A 26536-nucleotide genomic window follows, 5' to 3' on the forward strand; every position below is an offset into this window, starting at 1 on the left:
TAAAGTTGGCAAAAGTAACATTTAATTTAAAAGATTCATATTGCATAGATTATAAATGTTATTTTCTTTTCCTGGTGATGTTCTTTAAGTTCTTGTTCCCAAGTAATCTGAGATTTACAAGCAATATTATCATGAAACTGAAAAAGAGATAGTCCAATGTCTTTCCAAAACAATTTTTCCTCTGTTCTTGAAATTTGGAGCATAGCTGGAGTCAATGCCTATCAGGAAAACTATCTACCTGGAAATATCTAAAAGAGGCAACAGTGAGTGTAAAAAAATGCAGGTAGAACAGAGCGGATATATAATAAATATCAGGTCGGTGAATAAATGATTCTCAAAGTACTTAAAGTAATTTAAATTGAAATAAAATGTTCCTCAATAAATAAGAACTCTGTCTATAAAGATATATCTAATGAGTAGAAAAAGGAAGCTTTCAAAATATCCTGAAATTTCAATAAATGTAAGTACCAGAAAATCTAAGAATGCCACAGAAGCACATGACACTGAGAAGAGTAAAAGGCGACAACAAAGATACAGCTTTTCATAGAAGCAAGTGACCGTAAGAATGCATTAGTACAATATGTGAGTAAATCCCTGAATGTTTGAGATAAATGCAGTACTGTAACCCTAAAGCACAACAGACATTAGTCAGGCCCTCAGTGATTACTGTGGCCTTGTCAGTTATAAAACAAGGAGACTAGGAGCATGCTATTTTATTTATTGAATAAAAATTGTTTCCTGATTATAAGAGTAATAGTAATCATAGGGAATTTGAAATAAGAAAATACAAAAAAGTGAAAATATTATTTTCCTCAACAGAGAAAACTAGAATTAACAGTTTGATGTGTTTTCATGCTACCTTTAGTTTATATTTATAGGTACTTATTTGAAAATTAGAATTATTCTGCATATAAAACTTTTTGTTTTGTTTTTCACATAGTATTTTGTACTTATTACATCATTACAACAAGTATTCTGGGTAAATATAATTTTTAATGATTGTACAACATACCATCAAATGATGATTAACTTTTACTTACCCATATTGATCTTTTAGGTATTTTGCTTTGGTCAACATTGTAAAGATTGCAGTAGACATGATTATATGTGAACCTTGAGTTTCTGATTATTTCTGATAGACTTAACATTTTTAGAGGATAAACACTTAAGTTTCATTAATCCACTACCAAATAATTTTCCTCCAACGTCTATAACAACCAGAAAAGCAATTAGAATTCAATTTCATTGTTACAGAGAACATTGAATATTATCATTATTTAAAATCTTGCTACATTGTTAGGCAAAATAAATATGCTCACATAGCTGTTTCAAATGATATTTCTCTATTAATAATGAAGGAAAACATTTTTGATATATTAAAAAGTTGCATTTCCTTTGAGAGTTTTGTTTCTGCCATTAATCTATTTTCTACTAATTATTCCTACTGATTTATACAACTTTATATAGAAAAAACTAGAGAAGTATTCTACATACTGCAAATAATATCCACATTTGTGTTTGACATTTGATTTTATTCATGATTTTTTTAATATATATGAATTTAACAATTTTTAACCCTTAGGATTTCTCACATTTCTTTTAATAGCATTTAAGTTTTTTGTGTACATGAACATGAACATGTGAATAATTTTACACTGCATTAATAAGTGGTATTATAAATAATCTACAAGATTTTTTGAACTGCCTTTCTTTTCCCTCTTCCTTCCTGTCTCTGTCTTCCCTGTTTTAATTTATAGCACTTTCCCTGCCCATCCCCTGTTATTAAATACTTTTTTAATAGCCACCCTTTTCCCCAAAGCATTTAATTTTAACCATATATTTTAATATTATTAGAGATAATAAATTACTTAGAATATGCAAATGAAAATAATCCTTAACTTTTAGTGTAGTAAAATATATGTAACAGGAAATTTGCCATTTTATCCATATTTGACTGTGCAGTTCAATGGCATTAATTACATTTGTATTATTGTACAAGTATCACCATTACTTATACCAGAACTTTTCCATCTTTCCAAATTGAAACTCGGTAACCATTATAACAGAGCTCCCCGTCAAACCTCCACTGAAAATTAACACTTTATATTCTACTTCTATAAATTTACTCATGCCTTGTGTAAATGAAATCATACAGGTCCTTTGTATCTGCCTTATTTCACTTTGCATGGAGGTTTATCAATGTGGTAACATATCAAACTTTTATTCTTTTTAAAGCATATTTGATTTTATATGTATACCATATTTTATGCATTCATCTGTACATGAACATTTGGGTCATTTCCACCTTTTGGCTATTGTGAACAATGCTGCTATGAACATTGATGAACAACAATAATCTTCTAAACATTTTTTCTAAACATTTAATCCCTTTGGTACCAGGGATTAAACATGGGCACTCTATCGCTGAGTCACATCCCTAACCTTATTTTGTATTTTATTTAGAGACAGGGTCTCACTGAGTTGCTAATCTTGCTTTTGCTGAGGCTGGCTTTGAACTCATGATCTTCCTGCCTCAGCCTCCTGAGTGGCTAGGATTACAGGTATGTGACACCACATCCAGTTTCAACAACATTCTTAATCACCACGCATATGGTCATTGTACTTGTTTGGGAACACTGATACAAATTGCTGACACTTGAATTATCAATCAGTTTTACCTAACCATTATAAAGTTCATGGTCCTGAATATGCCTCAAGAACTCGAAGCCATCCTTGTGCATTCAATTGTAAATGTCCTTGAAAACAGACTGGGAAAATGTTCAGTAAGTGATCAAAGAGGTTTTATACTGGAAAGGTTGATTCTTCCTCAGAACTAGGCACTCACCAAAGTCCAGGTGAAATGTGGAGCCATTGTGAAATATGCTTCTCTTCCTTTGAGCCAAAGAGAGCTCAATAGTGTTTTGGACTTTCTGCAAACTAGCACCTTATATCCCACTTTTTTTTTTTTTTTTTTTTCCCACAGAAGTTGGGAATGATTGAAGAAAATCATACCATGAAAAATGAGTTTGTCCTCACAGGATTTACAGACCACCCAGACCTGAAGGCCCTTCTGTTTGTGGTGTTCTTTGCCATCTATCTCATCACCATGGTGGGGAATCTAGGGTTGGTGGCCTTGATTTTCACACAGCATCAACTTCACACACCAATGTACATCTTTCTGGGTAACCTGGCTCTGGTGGATTCCTGTTGTGCCTGTGCTATTACTCCTAAGATGCTAGAGAACTTCTTTTCTGAGGACAGAAAAATTTCCCTTTATGAATGTATGGCACAGTTTTATGTTCTTTGCACTGTGGAAACTGCAGACTGCTTTCTTCTAGCAGCAATGGCCTATGACCGCTATGTGGCCATATGCAGCCCCCTGCAGTACCACAGCATGATGTCAAAGAAACTCTGTGTTCAGATGACCACAGGAGCCTTCATTGCTGGAAACCTGCACTCCATGATTCATGTAGGTCTACTCCTGAGGTTAGCTTTCTGTGGGTCTCATCACATCAACCACTTTTACTGCGATATTCTTCCTTTGTACAGACTCTCCTGTGTTGACCCGTATGTCAATGAACTTATACTCTTCATCTTTTCAGGCTCTATTCAAGTCTTCACGATAGGTAGTGTCCTAATTTCCTATATCTACATTGTTTTTACAGTTTTCAAAATGAAATCTAAGGAGGGAAGGATCAAAGCCTTTTCCACCTGTGCCTCTCACTTTTTATCTGTTTCGTTATTCTATGGATCTCTTTTCTTCATGTATATTAGACCAAATTTACTTGAAGAAGGAGATAAAGATATACCTGCTGCTCTTTTGTTTACAGTAGTAGTTCCCTTACTAAATCCTTTCATTTATAGCCTGAGAAATAAGGAAGTAAAAAGTGCCTTGCAAAAAATTCTGATAAAAATAATTACCTCAAGAAAGTTTAAACAGATGACCTCTACTGTAGCTTAATGATTTAGATGCATCAAAACCTTCCACATGAGATCACACAGAGAAAATTCATAAAGTGGACATAAGCTATTAATCTATCATAATAGATTTCAATACAATATGTAAATGGGATGATGTATGAAAAAGAGTAAACTGTGCTAAATCTCAACAAAAAATAATGAAAACCAAACTTTGAAGTCACTAGACTAACATGTTAGTATGTTGTCAAGCTCAGTATATCTTTGTCAGAATCCAGGATGATCAAACCCAAAAGACAATAGCAAAACTCAAGAAATATAAAGACAGTTGCATACACATTTATAACTATCCCATTTCAATAACTTACAGCATGAATGTTCCAGGTAAGCTGAAAGAGTTTAAGGTCCTGTGAAACTTCAATCAATGAAATCACTTAAAGTTATGCACATCAAAATTTTGGCAAGTGAGTTTTGAGGAAACAGTTTTAATAGAATTTAGAGGACACTAATGAAGTTAGGATAGAAATAGAGAGGAAATGAAGATGACAAACAAAAGTGAATATTACATCTCCAAATTGAAGTTACTGTAGGGTTAAATGATTAAACACAGAATGCCCATCTTCCAGTTCTATCTATTCCATGTGTATTTAAAGAGGTACAATAACATAAAATTCTAGACAAAGAGTCAAAAGACATTTCACATTCTAGGAACTCCACTGTCATTAAAACTAAACTTCTCCATCCCCCTACTTGAGAGGTGAAAAGGGATTCAATAGTGGGACACTACAATGGCCTAATACAGAGTCACTGAGGACATATGGTTGCTAAAATGTGGATACGGCTCATCCAAAACTCTTTCCTTTTAACACAAAATGTGAAGTTGTAGAATGTGGGTGGAATCTATTGGTCTTCATGGGACATCATAAAAGAATTACTTCCAATTATTCACTCACCATTTATTTATTCAGATCCAGTTATGTAGAAGCAGAATTCTAGGTGCTAGGATATATCAAATACCAAAACACCATCTTTTCATTTTGCCAAATCATAGAACAATGGTTATTATCTTAATTACTAACTTCTGGATCAAGGAGGAATCATATCATATAAGTGCATTCTACTGTCATGTGCAACTAATTAGAACAAATAAAATAAAATTTTAAAAACTCCCCTTCCCACCTCTTTTCTTGATGCTCCGAGGTCACATCTAAATTCCCATATGACAATTGTCAGATTGATGCAGTGCCCCAGACTAGTCACCCACTAGTGACTGATGTCACAGGGAAAATCAACATATTGAAATTGTTGAGAAAAAGCAGTGGGAAAAAAATACATTTCCAATTCCCAAATTCATAAATGAAAAAATGTAGACCCCCCAGTTTCTCTTTGTAAGTTCCAAGAAAACCTAACATAGCTCATTCCATTTATATACAGACATTTCAAGATTTCCTTGGTTGATTCAAATTAAACCCATCTATGTGGGATTTTCCTAACCTCATCTCTATCCTTTTGTGATTGTGTGTAAGTTTAGGTCCTTGCCCTGTATTGTGGCATTCAGTGCATGGACTGTGTCATGTTACAGATGAGCTCTGTCCAAACTGTGATCATCCAAGATGTTGAATCCTAGTTGGCTCTCTGGTTATCTCTTCATGCCACTCCCACTTTGGGTATCCACATCTATGTCTAGTCCCCAGGATGCACTAATTTTTCCTAGCCTGGAGGTCAGGCTAGGTTCTCACATTCACTCGGCTAAAAGTTTACTGTCTTGGTCTTTCTAGCTTGTTGCCCCCTAATTTCTGAGTAAATTATCTTAACCTCCTTCTTTCCAGGTACAGAAGAAATCAAAAGGCATCATTTTTGGATTTAAGATGACACGCAATACCAGTAAAATGCAGAGTTTTGTTTTCATGGTCCTCTCAGGAGGTCCCTCTTATTCATAGTCCCCCAGATTTCTCTGAATGTTTCATTGTCACCCATCTGTATTCACAGGATGCCCCCTGATTATTTAAGTCTCAGAGCCCAATCTCAGCAAATAGCAACTCTTCCCTCTGATGTTCCACTGTTTCTAATTCATTGAATCTTTATTCCCCTAATGATATCTAGATTGACACTGACGTCCTCCTCTGGTCTCATGTCTTAAATTAGCAAGAAGTTTTAACTGTTCTGCTGCTATCTGAAATGGGAGGGAAGGAACTTGCTCAAAATAGAATCACAGGCTTCATCTGAGAGTTATTGGTAAGAGTAGAAACAACTCACAAAATAAATCCTTTTACATTATTGACCAATAATTTATAGTAATTAGAGAAAAGCAGAGATTTATTTAGGACTTTAGTTTCTTGAAAATAAAACTAAAATATATGGAAATAAATATTTTATCTTGCATTTAATTAAATAGTTTTAATAACAAATATGAACTATGAAAATAGTGAACAAAGTGTCAAGTATTTTCCTGAGTATTATTTTCTAAATTAAAGTACACCAACTTAAAAATTTTAATTTTAAGAAATGGTAATAGTAATAAAATAATGGATCAATTTTGTAAAAAAAAAGGCTCCTCAAATTTTATCAAGGGTCCCATTTACTCCTTTTTTGTATGAACTATTCTGTATTAAACATCTTACATTTGTTTGTTTGTTTTTTATTCACATTTAGATTGTTCTAACTATACCAGATCATTTGTTAATGGAATTATACATTCTGTTCAAGCAATTTTCCAACATCACTTTCATTAACTTCACAGTATCTGTTCAATCTTTGTAAAGATCACTTAATACTGAATTTCTGTAATGCTTACTATTAATGCAGAAAATCAGTGGGCAGCACATTTGTCACAATGAGTGAAGACAGATACTAAGGTGAAGCAGGGAGGGATAGTTCAAAGGAAAGTAATTCTATGTACGGTCAGCTTATTCAGGAATATTCATATATTATGACAATTCTCACACATCCCTAGCAGCATTGACACTTTGGAGACTGGCATGTTGAGGGCTGTGTGGTAAAAATCACTCTGTGGCTCATCAGTTAGTATCATATTGTTTCATCATACATGCAAAGATTGGCACTTGACCTACTTTGTAGTTATTTCTAATGCTGCTAACTCTTTCTTTCTTCATACATTTTAATTATTAGAGTTTTACTTGACTCCTTGCTATTTCCTGTTATCTGGATGAACTGTCAAGTTATCTTGGTATGCAGTTTGGTGACAGAATATTCTACATATTCATCTATAGACTCACCATTTAACTGCCTTCCCTGTCTTTCTTCTTAGGATGATATTAGTCTTCAATCCCTGCTCATTTTCAGAATAAGAAAAGTGCTCTGAAGTTGGCATTGCTTTGGGACATGTCTGCTTTATCAATGAGCCTATCTCAAGACATAAGTTTAAATGTCATATTATAAGCAATGTTGATGAAGCATTAGGGAAGCAGAATATAGTGGCAGTCTTCTGTTCTCCTCTAAAGTCATAATCCTAGAGTCACAAACTGTTGAAACTTTAATTCTCTAATTTAATATAACTCCCAGATTACATTTTTAACCTACTTAGATGGGACTATACTGTAGAATAGGGGAAAAATGTGTTTTAATATGAACTCATTCTTATATCAGAACAAATAAAAGATTTCATTCCACCCCCAGATTTGCCAGTCTATGAATCTTTCAAAAACTTAAAACTTTTATAATATTGAATTATTTCTATAAATTTGAGTTATCATTAGTTTATTTAAGCAAACTTTTAATTAAATGCAGATGTTATGATTTGTTTATTTTTTAAAAGTATATGCTTGATATTGGATTAATTCAGTCCTTCAGAAAATATGTACAAAATTATCTGTAGCACATGCGATGGCAAAAAAGATAGGAAAAGAAGTATGCTAAGATTCAAACAACAAATTTATACAATAAAGAAACAATCTTTATTTTAAAATATTTTATGTGAATATTTAATACATATATTCATAACTTCATTTGATCTTCTATACCTCATGAGTCAGTCACATTTAGAAGAGGTTGTGTCTTTCTTCAAAAATTTACTTTTTATGGGCTGGGGTTGTGGCTCAGTGGTAGAACACTTGCCTATCACATGTGAGGCACTGGGTTCAATTCTCAGCACTACATATAAATAAATGAATGAAATAAAGGTCCATCAACTACTAAAAAAAAAAATTACCTTTTACTAGTATCATCGAAACTTTACCACATATTCCATGAACCGTGGAATGATGGATAAACAAATTTTAAAACTTTCAAAAGAGAATTTTACATAAACTTTTAAAAATCTTTGTAATAATTTTATTTATAACTCACAACAAAAGTAAACTATTTTTAGATATTTTTAAGTAAAATATTTACTGCTTAACTAATCAAACTATTAAAAATCAAACATACAGCCTACAACTCACATAAGAATCTTTCCTTCTTGACTTTTCCTAACCCAGTATCATGTGATTTTCTACATACTAGCCAAGATTAGTCTCTATTAGTCCTTCAAAGTCCCTCTTAGGGCCAGTCTCTGGTTTATGCTGCTTTTGACCATCTCCTTATGATGCTGAGCAAGAAAAGTGCAAATTCTTCCATGTGCTCTCTTCTTATATTTTCTGGAAAGTAACAGATAAATGGCAATTCCTGTTTTCACCCAAGACTAACTGTAATACATGAACATTTTCTTGACTATTCCTGTTTCATGTTTTTAAATGACCTTAATCAAATCAGAAGATATTTTCCTTCATTTTTGCTTTTACCATATGTGTAAGTCTCATTCTTTCATTTAGCCGACCTATTTTTGAGATTTATAATATATGAACCACTGAGGTAGGTCTCAGGTGAAAATTAAAATTAAATAAGACCTAATATCAACTTGAAAGAATAAAATTTGTATTCAAGAAGATGTTTTATGTTAATTCACATAAAATCATTTTGAAATATTAAAATGATATATTACTTTATTATTTACCTAAATATATTTTCACAACAAGTCCAATACTAGGCATGATCAGCGAGCATCTTTTTTATACCTACAATCTATGAGTCATTCCATAAGTAGATTAGCTCTTGCTTACTGTCTCAGTAGGTACATCATGAAAATGTTAATTTCTGTCACTTATGTCCCTGTATTGAAGGGCTCAAATTCACTATAAGAGTCCAGACCAGAAATGAAAAGCATAACATGTTCTCCCTCTTAGGTCAAATCTCTCTCTCAAAACTAATTTTCACAGGCTGAATTTATAAACAAACAGGCTATAAGATAGAATGTAGTGTGCACATGTTACCAAGGCCATGCCCTTGATAACAACTCTTGTAGAAAGGAAAAGAAAGAAGCATTTGGAAGGGGGAAAATTCAGTGCCATACAGATTCCTTATAGCCAAGGCCAATCCCACAAAAAATCTTGGAGTTAGAAGGGCTCCATATGTCTCACTGAAAGGAAATGGAAGAAATGAACTTTGAAAAAAAGAGACAAATCAGTTAAAAATAAAACTTCAAAGAATTATAATTTGTATCAAATAGAAAATTCTGCCATTAAAAATATAAGAAGAAACTAAATAAAAGTAACATTTAGAATACAAAAATATACTAAATTCTTAAATTACAATAACAGAAATTCTTAAAAATCAATTTAAGAGTTAGAAGATAAAGCTGAGAGGTAGAGCAAAATGATGGAACGGAACTTTTTAGCAATTGTCTCCTGGCAGAAATATCTATTGGAGCAACTATCCATGCATAAAAATATTCTCATAAAAGCTAAGGGAACTATTTGAAAGATTTCAAACCCTGAACATAGCACAGAAATAAGGAAAGATGAATCGAAAGGATTAGAAAAGATCATTTCATATGACATGTGTCCCTTTTCCCTCATGTCTGGGTAACAGTTATGAGAAAATAGGTGCTTCATGATGAAAGAAGACTGAAATGATCAACCAAATTTACCATGGAACTCAGTGTCTGGGAAGCCTCCCTGACTCCAGATTCTGGGCCATCAACCACAGATCCAGCCTTCTAGTCAGCTCATTTACATGTGACCCTTCTAACCCAAGCCTTAAATTCATCCCATCAGGCCAACCCCTGAAGACCCCAGTCCAGACTGAATCCCATGACCCAAATCTTCAGGCCTTTCCCAGTACCTGACCTGCTCCTGTATCCCTAGTCCTCCAGTCAGCCTTTGTGTTTGTCTGGTCCCCACAACCTCAGACTCCAGGTCAATACACATGAACTCAGTCTCCAGGTCAGTTCCACAACCCCAGGCTTTAGGCTTACCTCAAAGCCCCTATATTTCTAGGTTTGCAATTATTCAGTGACAATCTAGCCACAGTCCCAGATTCCAGACCAGCTTTAGCAGATCCATTTTCCATGCCCAACCCAACTTGAGGCAAATACAGTCCAAAAGACAAGGCCAGGAGCTACAGCCAGGACCCCATAACTGCCATTCATAGAAACCACCCCCTGCACCCTGAGAATCCAGGCTAGTCTTCATAGACTCAAGATTCACACTTAATTCAACAGACACTAGCTCCAAGTCAAACTACCACAGATATAGACATCAAGTTCATCCATGAATCTCACCAGATGTTCCAACCACAATCTGGACTTGTTGACTTCTGAAAGGTATTCCTGTTGAAGTCATAATATAAAGACTCGAATAGATGACCACTTCTCCAAGTGTGCAAATACCAGTGCAAGGCCACAAATAAGATGAACAACTGGAAACATGCCATCAACAAGCAAACAAAATAAAGCACCAGTAATTAATCCTACAGATATGGAAATTTACAAACTGCCAAACAAAAATGTCAAAATAATCATCTTAAAGAAACTCAATAATATTCAAAAGAACACAGATAAACACTTAAATGTAATCAGGAAAGCAAATGCACAAAATGAGTAGCATAACAAAGAAATAGAAACGGTAAATAAAGAGCCAAACAGAAATCCTGGAACTTGAGATGACTGCACTGAAGAATTCCATAGAAAGCTTCGACTGCATACCCAATCAAGCAAAAGAAGAAATCAGGGAGCTCAAAGACAGTTCATTTAAGATTACCCAAAGTGTTATTAGGTTTTCATTACTGTGACCAAAATACCTGACAAGAAAAACTTAGAGGAAGAAAGTTTATTTTGGACTCATGGTTTCAGAGCTTTGGTATATGGTCATCCAACTTGATTGCTCTGGGCCCAAGGTAAGGCAAAGCAGCATAGCCAAAAGACATGGTGGAGGAAAGCTGCTCAGTTCATGGCAGCCATGAAGCTGGGGGGCTGGGGAATGCTAGGGACAGATAATAGTTGAAGACTACACCCCCACTGACCTACTTCCTCCAGCAATGATATGATCCATTTGGCTAAAGTTATCATCAATATTCCATTCAAATTATTAATCCATCAAATGAATTAATCCACTTATGAGGTTATAGCTCTCACAATTCACTCTTTTTTTATTTCTGAATATAGATACACTGACTAACACATGAGCTCTTCAGGGGACATTCCTAGATCCAAACCCAGGAAGAGTAACAAAAAGCAAAAATAATAAGAAAGTAAAAAAAGTCCATAGGAATTATGGGACATTATCAAGCAAACCAATGTACCTGAATGAGGGGAGAAAAAGAAAGGTACACAAAACTTATTTAAAGGGACAATGATAGAAAACTTCCCAATATGGAGATGGAAATAAACATCCAGATCCATAAAGCCTAATGAACCACACATACTTTAAATATAAAGAAATCTTCTCTAGGACACATTATAATCAAATTCTCTAAAGTCAAATGCAAACCTTGAAATTTGGGAGCAGCAATAGGAAGACAATTTGTTATATACAAGACTATTCACAATTTCTCAGTATTATTCTCAGTATTATAGCAGGCTATGAGAGAGTGAAAGATACATTCAAAGTGCTGACATTAAAAATCAGCCAACCATAAGTACTACGCTCAGAAAGACTATTCTTCAGAAATCAAGAAGGTATCAGGACTTTATTAGGAGGAGTTAAAAAAAAAAAACTTGGAGAGTTTATCATCTCTCCACCTGCCTCATGAGAAATGCCAAAGGGAGTTCTTCAAGTCGAAATGAAAGGATGCTACCTAAAAAAATGAAAATGTATAAAAGTATAAAACTCATTTTGAAGCTAACATTAAAGTCTTAAGTTTTCTAACATGATAAATATTTAAGGTTATAGAAATGCAACTATCCTGATTTGATCATTACACATTATATACATGTATTGAATTATCTCACCATATGCTATAAATACATGTGATGAAAAAAATCTTAAAGAATATAGTTAAATTCAGAATACAATTATACTCTAAAGGTGATGCATAAATTAAACTCTAATATAAAATTAAAAGATTAAAGTATGCAGAAAATATGGCTATAATTTTGGATTTGAATATAAAAAAATATGAAAAAAATAACTTTGTAACTGACAGAATAAATAGCTGGGGAAAGAGGAAATAAAATTTGGGGGGTTTGTATGTGGTTAAAGTTATGTTGCTATCAGCTAAAAATAATTCACTACAAGTGGAGGACACTTCACATAAGCCTCATAGTAAGCACAAAGAAAAAATCTGCAGTAAATACCCCAAAGTTAAAGAGAATGGAATTAAAGTATACCACTATGAAATAAAATCAAATCAAAAAGGAAGATATCAAGTTAAGAAAAATAGAACTAAAAACAGAAAATAATCAACTAAACGAAATTAATAAGTCCTTTCTTATCGATAATTAAGAACAGTTCTAATTCTCCAAACAAAAGTCACAGTGTAGTTAAATGAATTTAAAAAAAAAAACATTCAAGTATATGATCCCCATACAAGACTGACTTTAAGCACACATATAGGTTGAAAAAGAGACAGGTGGGAAAAATTGTAATAAAATAGCATTGTGGATATACTTTTATTAGACAAAATAGACTTTAATGTCCAAAAGTGACACAAGAGACAAAGAAAATCATTACGCAATGATAAAGTGGCCATTACAAAAAGATATGATTGTAAATATATGTGTATACATCAGAGAACATAAATATTAATGGAACTGAAAAAAGATAGAACGCAATACAATAATAGTAGGGGACTTCAATATTCCACTTTTAACAATGGACAGATCATCAATAAGGAAAATGTGAACTAGAACACCACTACAGACCACAAGAACCTAACATATATATACAGAATATTCCAGCCAATAACAGTATTATACGCATTCTTCACAATTACATGTGATATATTCTGAACGACAGACCATGTGTTAAGTAACAAAACAGTCTTAACAAATTCAAGAAGTATGAAATAACAGCAAGTGTCTTTCCAATCACAAAGGTATGAACCTAGAAAACAATAACAAAAATGGGAAAATACAGAAACGTGAAAATTAGATGACAGTCCTAAAATCATATGGACCAAAATAAAAATCCAAAGTGTAATTTTAACATATCTTGAAATAATTAAAAATGGAAATACAGCATTGCAAAACTTGTAGGATATAGTAAAAGCATTTCTAAGGGGAAAATTTAATGATAAGCAAGAAGATCTCAAATAAGCAACCTAACTTTACACCTCAAGGAATGAGAATTTAAAAAAAGAACAAACTGAGTCCAATATGATCAAAGGAAGAAATAATAATTTAAGACCAGAAATAAACAGAAAAGGGCTGGGGATATAGCACAATTAGTATAGTGCTTGCCTCGAAAGCATGAGGCCCTGGGTTCAACCCCCAGCACTGCAAAAAAATAAAAATAAAATAAACAGAAAAGACTAATAAAACCAAGAATTGGCTTTTGGCAAGATAAGCAAAATCAATAAAGTTTTATCTAGAAGATTAAAGGAGAGAAGGATCAAAAATAAAATTATAATTGAAAGAGGAAACATTATCACTGATACCACGGAAGTGCAAAAGAAGCTGTACAATTGTATGCAAACAAATATGAGAACCTAAAAGAAAGGAGAAATTTCTAGAAACATATAACTTATCAAAATCCTGAAGAAATTTTAAAAATCTGAAGAGATCAATAATGAATAAAGATATTGAATAAGTAATCAAAACATCCCAATGGTATGGAAAAATAAAACAAGAACCTGATGACTTTGATGATAAATTCTACCAAGAACTTGAAAGAGTTAATGCCAACCTTTCTACCACTCTCTTAGAAGATTAAACGGAAGGGCATACTTCCAACTGCTTTTTACAGGGTCACCACTACCATAAAAAAAGCCATAGTAGGAGAGTACCTGGAAATAAGATTATAGCCACTATCTTTTGTGCACACAGACACAAAAATTCTCAACAAAATACTACCAAACTGAATTCTCCCAGCACTTTGAAAACTTCATGCACCATGATCGAATGAGATTAATCCCTGGGAGGCAAGCAATATTCACATGCAGATCAACAAATGTAGTATATCACATTAACAGAATGGCAAATTAAAATTATTTGATAAAGGGAAAGCATTTGACAAAATGCAACCTATTTCATAAAATTCTCAACAATTTAGATATAGAAAGATTGTACCCCAACCTTATAAAGACCATGTATAACAAGCCCAGAGGTAACATAATATTCAATGGTAAAAAGCTGAAAGCTTTTCTTCAAAGATGAAAAACAAGACAAGAATGTCCACCTTCACCACTTCTATATAATAAAGACCTGGCAGTCCTAATCAGAGCCATCAAACAGGAACAGCAAATAAAAGGCATTCATAGAGAAGGAAAGAAGTGCAATTATCTTTTTGCAGACAACATAATCTTATATATAGAAAATCCTAAAGAATCCACCAAAGAACTATTAGAACTATCAAACTCATTCCGTAAGGTTGCAGGATATAAAATCAACTTACAAAGTCAATAGTGTTTCAGTACATTAACAACTGGAAAAAAATAAAATAAACTCACTTAAAATAGCATTACAAAGGGGCTAGGGTTGTAGCTCAGTGGCAGAGCACTTGCCTAGCATGTGTGAGGCACTAGGTTCAATCCCTAGCACCACATACAAAAATAAATAAAAAGTATGCTGTCCATCTACAACTACAAAAGAATTCTTAAAAAATAGCATCACAAAATAAAATACTTGGGATTAAATTTACCTGTTTTAGTCAGCGATTTCGCTGCTATGACTAAAAGATCTTGCCTGAACAATTGTAGAGGAGGAAGAGTTTGAGAACTCATCATTTCCAGAGGTCTTATTTCATAGAAGATGGGCTCCACTCCTTGGGACTCAAGGTGAGGCTAAATATCAAGGCAGGAGGGGGTGGGAGGGAAGCAGCTCACATTTTGGTGATAAGGTAGCAGAGAGAGACTCCACTCCCCACTAGCCAGATAAAAATATATATACCCCAAAGCTACGCCCCAATTCCCTCCTCCTCCAGCCACCACTTCAATTACCACTCAGTTAATCCCTATCAGGGGATTAATTCACTGATTGGGTTAATACTCTTATAATCCAATCGTTTCTCCTCAGAACCTTCTTGCATTGTCTCACACATGAACTTTTGGGAGACACCACATCCAAACGATAACATTCCCCAAGGAGATGAATGAGAGTAATGAAAACCATAAAATACTGACGAAACAAGTTGATGACAAAAATAAATAGATATCCCATGTCAATGGACTGAAAGAATTAATGTTAATCTTCAAACATGCACACTACCTTGAACTAAATATAGATTTTGTGCAATTGCTATTCAAAATTCCAATATTTTCACAATTAGGGGAAAAAAAGCTAGTATCAAGAAACACAAAAAGACCAAAAACAACCAAAGAAATTTTGAGTAAAATGAATAATGTTAGACATTTTTCACTACTTGATTTCAGAATCTATTACAAAACTTCAATAATCAAAATAACACAATACTGTCATAAAAACAGACACATATCAATGGGACAGAATAAAGAGTCCAGAAATATATACATGTATTTATGATCAGCTGATTTTTAACAGAGTAGTCTCTTCAAGAAATGGTCTGGGGAAAACTGAATATCCACATAAAAATAAAATAAGAACATTATTTCACATCATAAGCAAAAATTAACTCAAAATAGATTGCTTAAACATAAGACATAAAATTACAAAACTAATAGAAGAAAACACAGGAAAATCTCCATAACGTTGGTCTAAGCAATGATTTTTTAAAAAACATGAAACCAAAAGCACTAGCAAAAAAGAAAAATAGACAAATGGGACTGCATTAAATTAAAAGGTTTCTGAAAAAATTAAAATACCAATAAACAGAGTGAAATGAACTCAAACAACTCAGTAGTAAGAAAATAAATAACCTGATTACAAATTTGACAAAGGACCTGAAAAACAGATTGCTCAAAAGAATGTATATGAATGACCAAGCACATAGGGAAAAATGTTCAATATCACCAAACATCAAGCAATTGCAAATAAAACCAAAAGGAGATATGACTTAACACCTGTGAGAACTGCAAAGGCAGTTTGCATTTGCAGGAGTACAGAGAAAAGAGAATTGTATACTCTGGTGAGAATGTAAATAAGTATAGCCATTTTAGAAAACAATAGAAGATCCCCAAAAAATTAAAAAAAAAATAGAATTATCATATGATCCAGCAATCCCACTGCTAGAATATATATTAAATAAAATCAGTAACTCTAAGATACATCTGCAATCACATGTTCATTACATTATTTGCAATAGCTGAGATATGGAATAAACATAAATGTCTGCCAACAGATGAATGGATAAAGAAAAAATGGTATATATACGTAATAAAATATTATTCAGCCTGAGAAGGAAATTCTGTTTTTTGTCACAATATGTATGAACCTGGAGGTCATTATGTTGTGGGCAGTAAGCCAGGAGCAGAAAGACAAATATCACTTGACCTCATATGTAGAACGTGTATGTGTGGAACTCAGAGCTGAAGTCTATTGGTTAGGCAGCCACAATGGCACATTCCAATGATCCTGGCAGCTCCAGAGACCAGAGAAAAAGGATCACAAGTTTGAGGCCAGCCTGGAAATTCAGCAAGACCCTGTCTCAAAATAAAAAAAAATAAAAGAGGGCTAGAGATATGACTCAGTGGAAGAGTGCCCCTGGATTCAATCCCCATTACAGAGCACAACAGGGGCGAGGGTAATGGGGAGGCTTGTTGTGTTGGGAAATTGAAAAACACAGAAGGCAGTGGAGATACTAGTCAAATAATATAAATTCTCAGGTATATCCAAAGAACAATTTCAGTTGATTTCTTGTGCAGTAATGGAAATGTATTTTATAATAATGTATTTTATTTATACATTATTGCTGAGTAGATTTTTAATGTTCTCACCACAAAAAAAAGAAAATGCAAGAGACAATACATATAATAATAAGATTGAGCCATTTCACAATTGACAAGTATGTCAAAATTTCATGTTATACACAATAAATATATGCATTTTTGTCAATTAAAAACAAATAAATAAAATTAAGAGCTCCTGAAATAAAACACTGATATGAATTAAAAAAAAAAAAAAAAAAAAAAAAGAAGTGGCTCTTTCCAACCTCTAATCACACCACACTTTCTCCCCTAGGAAGCAACCAATCATACATTAGTACTCACTTCCTCCACAAAGCCTTTGCTAACCACTTCTGGGTGGAAAGTTTTTTTTTCCACTTAGGATTTTGTATTTAGATTGAAGGTAAGGATAAAGATCCAAAATCAAATGAATTAAAACCAATGAACAACCCCTAAAATTTTTAACAAATGGATGTTTGCCTTACTAAGTCTCAAAGGATACACTTAATTTTTCCAATTTAGTATGGCTATGATGTTCAGAACATTGAGTCTCCAAGGTCAATGCCATTGGGTCTCTGATGTCAATGCCAAGTAAATCCCCTTAGAATTATTTTTAACATTTAAACCACTCTTTACCAATGGCATAAATATTATCCTTGACTTGTTTTAGAAATATTCTCTTAAATAATCACAAGAAAAGTTTATTGCTGGAGCTACTTTAAAAACTAACATCCATCAAGCAGTCATTTGGTCTCTATAAAATACAGAAAACACAGGTGAGAAAGAATTTAAACTCTTTTTTTTACTAGAAACGCTAACTATTAAAACCATACATTTTTCTACATTCTTTAGGAGTTTTTCCTTAAAATTCTAATTTTTCTATTTTTTAAGATCCTTGAAGTCTTCCCTTTACTCTGAAGTCTATTATGTAAGCACCAGAAAAATCTACCATTCATTCGTATCATTTCTGAATTCAAGAAAAGCACAAATATACCAAAAAATAAATAAATGTATATTTCATAATAACAGTGGTACACATTGTTGAAATTTATAAAATTTCTTTAAATTATGTGGTTTGTATAGTAAATGAAATGTATTATTAGCCTCCACAATGAAACAGAATTTAAACTTTGTGATGGTCATTCCTTATGTATTAAACAAATTAGATTATCAAGAAATATAATTTCAAACAGTCCTTTAAATCTCCAAAATAATTTTAGGGAGATTTCTATTTTCTCTTTTGGTTCTTAGAGAAATAAAATAACAGTACAAAACTTATTTCTGTTTCATCAATTATGTCATATGACTTCAAATTGGCAAGGGTAAGGCACATAATGAAAAACAATTCAAATTATGTAGACTTCAAAGTTTCACTTTTTAAAATATTGTCCTTAAATGTATCACCCCAAATAATCCAAGAGTTTAAAGTCAATAACATTTTTTTTAATGAAGAAGAAAACGTTCTATATCTTCCCAAATCTCTTTTTCTGTGTTCCTGGAACTTGGAGTGTAGTTATGGTCAATGACTACCAGGAAACTTATCAGTCTAGAAATGTTTAGGAGGGTCAATTGACCATCTAAAGAAATTAGGAAGCACAAGCAGTTATTCAATAAATATTAGGCCAATGAATAAATGATTCTCACAAGTTACTAAAATAAACTGAAATAAAACATTCCCCAAAATATTAGAGTTCTTTGTCTGTGGGACACATGTAATGGGGTCAATAATGAGAGTTCAATAAATATCCTGAAGTTTTATTAAATGTGAGCATCATAGAATCTTAGGAAATCATGGAAACAGTTGATGATTAAAAGAGTAAAAGTTGACACTTTGGATATTGCTTTTCACATAGGTAAGTGAAATTAGAAATGCCTTCTACAAGATATGAATATACTCCTGGATGGTTTGAGATGCCTGAATGTTGTCATTAAATGATTATTCTTTCTAAGAATTAATGCCATTATCACAGAACTAGATCAGGCACTGTGATGTTATCCATTATAGAATTGTAAAGTGCAGAAAATATTTGTTTAATCTCCTGTGCTTATTATGGACTTATCAACTTACAAAATATAGAACTCCTTAGAATATATGATTTGATTTACTTAAAAAAAGTTTTGGTTTTCTGATTATAAGCACAATAGTAAAATAACAGTAGAGAGTTGAAAGAAGAGCAAAACATAAAAAAGAAAAAATGATGTATAATTTCATTACACAGAAAAAATGTAGTATTAACATTTTGATGTGTTCCCATACTATCTTTCTTTTACCTTCATACATAAATATTTATTTGAAATTTAGGATTATTCTTTACATAAAATTTTCTCTTTTGTCTATTTTACCATTTCATGAAATATTCTAAGTAAACACAATTTTTAATGATTGTACAATACACCTTCATATGGATGGTTGACATTTACTAATCATCATTTGTGTTTTTAATTTTTTACAAAGTGACATTATAATAACCATAACTATATATAAGCCTTTTTTGTTCTAATTATTTCATTCTGACAGACTCATTCTTATTGGTCAATGATTGTGAACTTTTAGGAGTGTCCTTAATCTAATATCAAATTCTCTGACAATAATTGTATCAATTTATTCAATTTATGAAACAGCAGTCCTAAGATTATTTATCAGGAATGCAAATAAGGTTCCATTTCACTGTATTCTATACGACACTATAAATTATCATTTCCTTAAAAACATTTTTCTTTAAACTCCTGATAGGCAAAGTAAATATAATTCCATAGCTGTTTCAAATGGTATTTCTGATGAGTAATGAAGCTAAACATTCTTAACTGGATAAGAAAATTTTCTTTTGAGATCTTTCTGTTATCTTTTACCTACCTTCTAGTGATTATCCATATTATTTCCATAAGCTTTCCATAGAATAAAATGATAGAAACACTATCCTATGCATTATAAATAATCTCCCAATTTGTGTTGGCATTTGATTTTATACATTTTTGACATATTGTTGCAAAATTGAATTTTTATTTCTAACCCTTAAGATTTTTTCAATATTTTTCATAAAATTAAATTTGTATACACATGAACACATGAATAATTTTACTTCCCATGCACAAATGGTATTATAAGTAACATGGAAGTTTTTCACTACAACAAAAAGCATATTTTGTCTTTCCTCTCCTCCATATTTCATCTCCCTACTACCATTCACATTGTTCTTCCTCCCCACCCCATCTCCAAAGTATAAATATCTTTATCCAATAGCATTATAAAGCATCAATTCCACTAGTAATGAAGATAATAAATTATCAGAAAATGCAAATGAAATTGTTAAAATTTGTAGGAAATTTTTAATACATTCACATTATTATGCAACCACCATCCCCATTCATCTTCAGACCTTTTCTATTTCTCAAGCTGAAACTATAGAACCATCGAACAACAGTTCCACTCCCTCCCTCCCTCGCCTTGGCAGTTACCATTCTCTATTTTGTTACTATAAAGTCACCTACTCAGGCATCTCATGTAAGTAATATATATAGTATTTCTCCTTTGTTTCAGGTTTATTTCACTTAGTATAATGTCTTCAAGGTTCATCTATATTGTAACAAGTGTCAAATTTTCATTTGTTTTGCAGACTGAATACTTCATTGTTTGAGTATACCACACTTTATACATTCATCAATCCATGAACATTTAGATTATTTCTACCTTTTGGCTATTGTGAACAACGCTGTTTTGAAATTGGTGGACGATAATAGTCTTTTAAACAAATTCTTAATCATCACATATATGTTCATTGTACTTGTTTGGGAACACTGATACAAATTGCTGACACTTGAATTATGAATCAGCTTTACCCAACGATCATGAAGAAGTGTGTTGTCCTGAATATGCCTCAAGAACTCAAAGCCACCCTTGCGCGTTCAATTGTAAATTTCCCTGAAAATAGGCTGGAAAATGTTCAGTAAGTGGACAAAGAAGTTTTAGCCTGGAAAGTTTAGCCTGAAAGTTTCCTCAGAACTGGGCACTCACCACAGTCCAGGTGAAATGTGGTACCATTGTGCAAAATGCTTCTCTTCCTTTGAGTCAAAGAGAGACCAAGGGGTGGGGGGAAGGAAAAATAACAGAATGAATCAAACATCATTACCCTATGTAAATGTATGATTACACAAATGGTATGCCTCTACTTCATGTACAACCAGAGAAACAAGTTTTACCCCATTTGTTTACAATAAAAAATAAATAAAAATGATCAATTTTTTCATTTAAAAAAAAAAGAGAGATAGGTCAATAATGTTTTGGACTTGTCATAAACTAATGCTTTATTTCCCAATTTTTTTCCCACAGAGCTAGGAATGACTGAAGAAAATCATACCATGAAAAATGAGTTTGTCCTCACAGGATTTACAGACCACCCAGACCTGAAGGCCCTTCTGTTTGTGGTGTTCTTTGCCATCTATCTCATCACCATGGTGGGGAATCTAGGGTTGGTGGCCTTGATTTTCACACAGCATCAACTTCACACACCAATGTACATCTTTCTGGGTAACCTGGCTCTGGTGGATTCCTGTTGTGCCTGTGCTATTACTCCTAAGATGCTAGAGAACTTCTTTTCTGAGGACAGAAAAATTTCCCTTTATGAATGTATGGCACAGTTTTATGTTCTTTGCACTGTGGAAACTGCAGACTGCTTTCTTCTAGCAGCAATGGCCTATGACCGCTATGTGGCCATATGCAGCCCCCTGCAGTACCACAGCATGATGTCAAAGAAACTCTGTGTTCAGATGACCACAGGAGCCTTCATTGCTGGAAACCTGCACTCCATGATTCATGTAGGTCTACTCCTGAGGTTAGCTTTCTGTGGGTCTCATCACATCAACCACTTTTACTGCGATATTCTTCCTTTGTACAGACTCTCCTGTGTTGACCCATATGTCAATGAACTTGTACTCTTTGTCTTTGCAGGTTCCATTGAAGTCTTCACAATAGGTAGTGTCTTAATTTCTTATGTCTACATTGTTTTTACAGTTTTCAAAATGAAATCTAAGGAGGGAAGGATCAAAGCCTTTTCCACCTGTGCCTCACATTTTTTGTCTGTGTCTCTATTCTATGGATCTATTTTCTTCATGTATATCAGACCAAATTTACTTGAAGAAGGAGATAAAGATATTCCTGCTGGTGTCTTGTTTACAATAATAGTTCCTGTATTAAATCCTTTCATTTATAGCCTGAGAAATACAGAAGTAATAAGCGTCTTGAGAAAAATTCTGAAGAAAAAGTAAACTTGAGAAAGTTTGAAACCAATGTCATCTACTGCAGCTTAATGTTATAAATGAAGCAATAACCTTCACATGGAGTGACAGAAAATAAGCACAAATGGTAGGTAAATAATTACAATACATCATAATGCAATCAAATTGTGAAGCAAAATGTAAATGGTAACAATATACAGAATGCTGAATCTTGAGAGAAGAAAACAAAAATCAAAAGCTGTCTTTGAACCTATTTAAGAATCAACCTAAGATGCTTCCAGGCTCATGGACTGTGTCAGCTACAGTGATGATCTGTACCCAAAAGACAAAAGCAAACTAGTACTTATAATGGCATTTTAGGGGGATATAATTTAGTCAGTTTTGTTTGTGGTGAATAAATAAATGTGTCAAATAAAAATGATCTATAATTCAAAATTGAAGTCACGTAGTTAAATGATTAAACACAGAATGTTAATCTTCAAGAGAAGATAATTTTAGAGAGTTTTCTCTACTCCTGTGTGCTTGTGTGTATGAACACATACATACACACATACCTCTATATTTATGTATTCATATATATATTTGTATATTAAATACATGTACACTGAGGATAAAGTTCTAGACAAACAGTCAAACCTGGTGTAAAATCTGAGGAGCTTCCTTGTTAGTAAGTCAAGCCAAAACTTCACTGTGCTCCTTTCTCAGAGGTGAGGAAAAGGCATATTATATAGAGATATGAGGAAGAGTATCTTGTTGGGTTGTGGAAAAGACTTATTTAAAACAATTCTTTTTTTTTTTTCTTTTCCTCATTGTAAAGCCAGAAGTTAGAGCATGTGAAAAGTCTGAATGATCTTAATGTGACATCACAAAGAATTACTCACTCATCATATATTTACTTAGACTCAGCTATGTAGAAGAAGTGATCTGTAGAAGCAGTGATCTCCTAAAATAATAGAACATTGTCAAGATTTTCATTGCTAACTTCTGGGCAAAGGAAGACCCACATGGAATAAAACAAAAACTCCCCCTCCCACTTCCTCTCAATGCTCTGGGGTCAGATCTAAATTTCCAGAAGTCAGCTGTCAGGTCGATGCAGTGTTCCAGGCTAGCCACCCACCGGAGGCTGATTTCACAGAGAAAATCAACATGTTTAGACTGTTAAGAAGAAGCAATGGGAAAGAAGATACATTTCCAATTCCCAAATTCATGAGTGAAAAAAATACAGCCACCTCATTGCTTTTTATAAATTCCAGAAAAACCTAACCTTGGTCATTCCAGTTATATACAGACATTTCAAGATTTCCATAATTCATTCAAATTAAACCCATCAATTTAGAATTTTTCCCATCCTCATCTCTGTTCTTTTTTAGTTGCATGTAAATGTAGGTTTTTGCCTTACATTGTGGCATTTTGTACATGTGTCATTTGATACAGATGACCTCTGTCCAAGCTGTAGTACTCTGAGATGTTGGATCCTAGCTGTCCCTCTGGTTATTTCTTCATGCCACTGTCATTTTGGATATCCACATCCATGTCTAGTACCCAGGCTGCACTAATTTTCAGCTAAAAAAATCTGCTTGTCCAAGTCCACAAGGCTTAAATTTTGCTGGTTTGGTTTCTCTAGCTTGTTGTCCCCTAATTTCTAAGTAAAGGCTCCTGACCTCTCTCCTCTGAGTCCAGGAAAAGATGAAGGACTTTGATTTTGCGCTTCTGATGCCACACAATGACACTACAATGTCATGCTTTGAATGTTTTTTATTTCTCCACAGAAAGCACTATTTCTACAACGCTTCCTCCCAATTCTCTGGGTATTTTCACACCACCTCCATTCCCAGGAAAACCCCTGGGAATTTAAGTTACAGATCCACATCTCAGTGAATACCAACTCTTCTCCTCTTTCCAATAGAACTCCTCTTCTATTTGTCTGAAAGCAATTAATTCTTATTTCTACAATGATTCCTAGCTCTCACATCATTAGAAATGCTTCCTAAATCTGCTGCTGTATGAAATGGTAATAAATGTCACTGGAGAAAACAGAATTATAGACATTATCTGAGGATTACTATGTATAGAAAGAAAGTATTCTTATCAAATGAATACTTTGAGAATCTTGATCAGTATTTTATAGTAAATAGAGGGGGTGAAGAAATTTTGTTTAGAACTTTATTTTCTTTTAAACAAAATTTGGGAATAAATACATTATCTCATATTTAACCAAATGCTAGTCATAATCACAAATGTGCACAAATTTAAAAAAGAATAAATCAAGTATACAGGGTTCTCCTTGGTACTACTTCCAGAAGAATAAAGTATGATACATGATAACCCTTTAATTAAACTTTTGAGTTCATTTTTATTACTATAGTGATAGTAGCAGCAGCAACAGCAGCAGCAGCAGCAGTATTAATTTTGTAAAATTATCCAAAGGGTCCTCAATTTTTTTCAAGATTCTCATTTAGTTATTAATTGTACTAATTCTTTTCTATTTAAAATAATTTTCTCACTTGTAGTTTATTCACATTTTAATAATTTTAACTCTACCAGACCCTATTGTTAACTGGGCTATACATTTTGTTCAAGCAGTTCTCCAACACTTCTTTAATTAACTTCATGATATCCCTTCAGTCTTCCTAATCATTTCACTCTGAACTTCAGTAATGTTTATTAGAGCAGAAAATCACTGGGTAACACCTCAGCACAATGGGTGAAGCAGGGAGGGATACTTAAGAGGAAAGTAATTCTATATACATGGTCAGTTTATTCAGGAATATTCATGTATTATGACAATGCTCGCACATCCCTAGCAGCAGTATGTGGTGAAAATGGCTCTGTGACTTATCAGTTAATATCATATTATTTCATCATAGATTAACACTTGTAGTTATTTTTAATACTTCCTACACTTTCTTTCTACATTTTAATCATAGGAGTTTTACTTGAATCCTTGCTACTTTTTGTTATCTGACTGAACTGTCAAGTTATCTTGTTATACAGTTTGGAAACCCTCAGAATATTTATTCTACACACTCACCTATAGGCTCACCATTTAATTCCTTTCCAGATCTTTCCTCTTAGGATGACATTAGTCTTCAATTCCTGCTCATTTCCCACTCATTTCCACATCTGCACAAGTGCTCTGTGGTTGGCACTGTGTGTGGAAAAGATCTGTTTTATCAATGAGTCTAACTCATTACATAATTTTAAATGTCATATCATAAGTGATATTGTTGAAATATTAGAGAAGCAGAATATAGTGGTTGCAGACATTCTCTAGAGTCATAACATTAAAAATTCTTCAGTTTAATATGATAATCCTCAGATTATATTTTAACCTGTCTAAATGGACTGTATCAGGACTGTGTGCAGGGTAGGAAGACAGACTCTGAGTTGGAGTTCAATGTACAAATGTAAGGAGATGCCCTTGAGATTAACTCTTGTGAAAGAAAGGTGAAAGGATTTAGCATGGGAAGAAATCCAGTGCAATATGGACCTCTAACAGTCTTCACCAACCCCACAGGAGTCCTGGAAAAGAAGAAGGGTTCTGGAGATTGCATAATAAAAAGGGACAAATCAGGTAATAAAATAAAACTTAAAAGTCATAATTCATATGCTCAAAGAAAGAAGAAATTATTATATATAGATCTCAAATACAAGAAGTTATAAGAAAGAAACACTTAGATACAACAAATGATGCAAAAATTACAAATTACAGTAGGGAAATTTTTCAAAAATCAATTTAAGAGTTAAATGATAAATCTGACCTAATAAGTTAAAAAGAAAAAAATGTTACAAATTAAAATAAGGACAAGCAGCTTATATTCAGAAACTCTAACCTTCAAATAACAGAAACTTTATAGAAAGATAAAAAAAAAGAAAAGGGAAGACCGGCAGGAAGGAAAGGGGGGGAGGAAATGAGGAAGAGAAGGGAAGAAGAAAGGAAGAAAAATGACAGCCACATCAAAACATATTGTGCGGGGCAATCCAAGATGGTGGACTAGAGGGTGACTGCATCTCCAGTTGCTCCGGAACCCAGGATTCAAGAAGGGGAGGCATTGAGAGACTCGGACTAAAATAGAGCCGCAGGGTGAGTCTCCCCTACTGGGTGAAGCTCGTCCAGAGCAGCAGGCCCGGATAGGAGCGGCTTATCAGAGCACGG

General features: G+C 33.3%; 2 protein-coding genes across 2 annotated transcripts; both read left to right on the plus strand.

The window, feature by feature from the left end:
• Positions 1–810: 810 nt before the first annotated feature.
• Positions 811–6244, plus strand: LOC306637762 (olfactory receptor 5K1-like). Its single transcript, XM_079100553.1, has one exon. It carries the CDS (start codon positions 2993–2995, stop codon positions 3959–3961), a length of 969 nt encoding a protein of 322 aa, XP_078956679.1. The 5' UTR covers positions 811–2992; the 3' UTR covers positions 3962–6244.
• Positions 6245–16070: 9826 nt separating this feature from the next.
• On the plus strand, positions 16071–25187 carry LOC306637771 (olfactory receptor 5K1). The gene has a single exon (XM_079100563.1). It carries the CDS (start codon positions 21484–21486, stop codon positions 22408–22410), a length of 927 nt encoding a protein of 308 aa, XP_078956689.1. The 5' UTR covers positions 16071–21483; the 3' UTR covers positions 22411–25187.
• The last annotated feature ends 1349 nt before the right edge of the window (positions 25188–26536 follow it).

The sequence above is a fragment of the Sciurus vulgaris genome (assembly GCF_902686455.1).
Source record: "Sciurus vulgaris genome assembly, chromosome: 10".
Taxonomy (NCBI): Eukaryota; Metazoa; Chordata; class Mammalia; order Rodentia; family Sciuridae; genus Sciurus; species Sciurus vulgaris.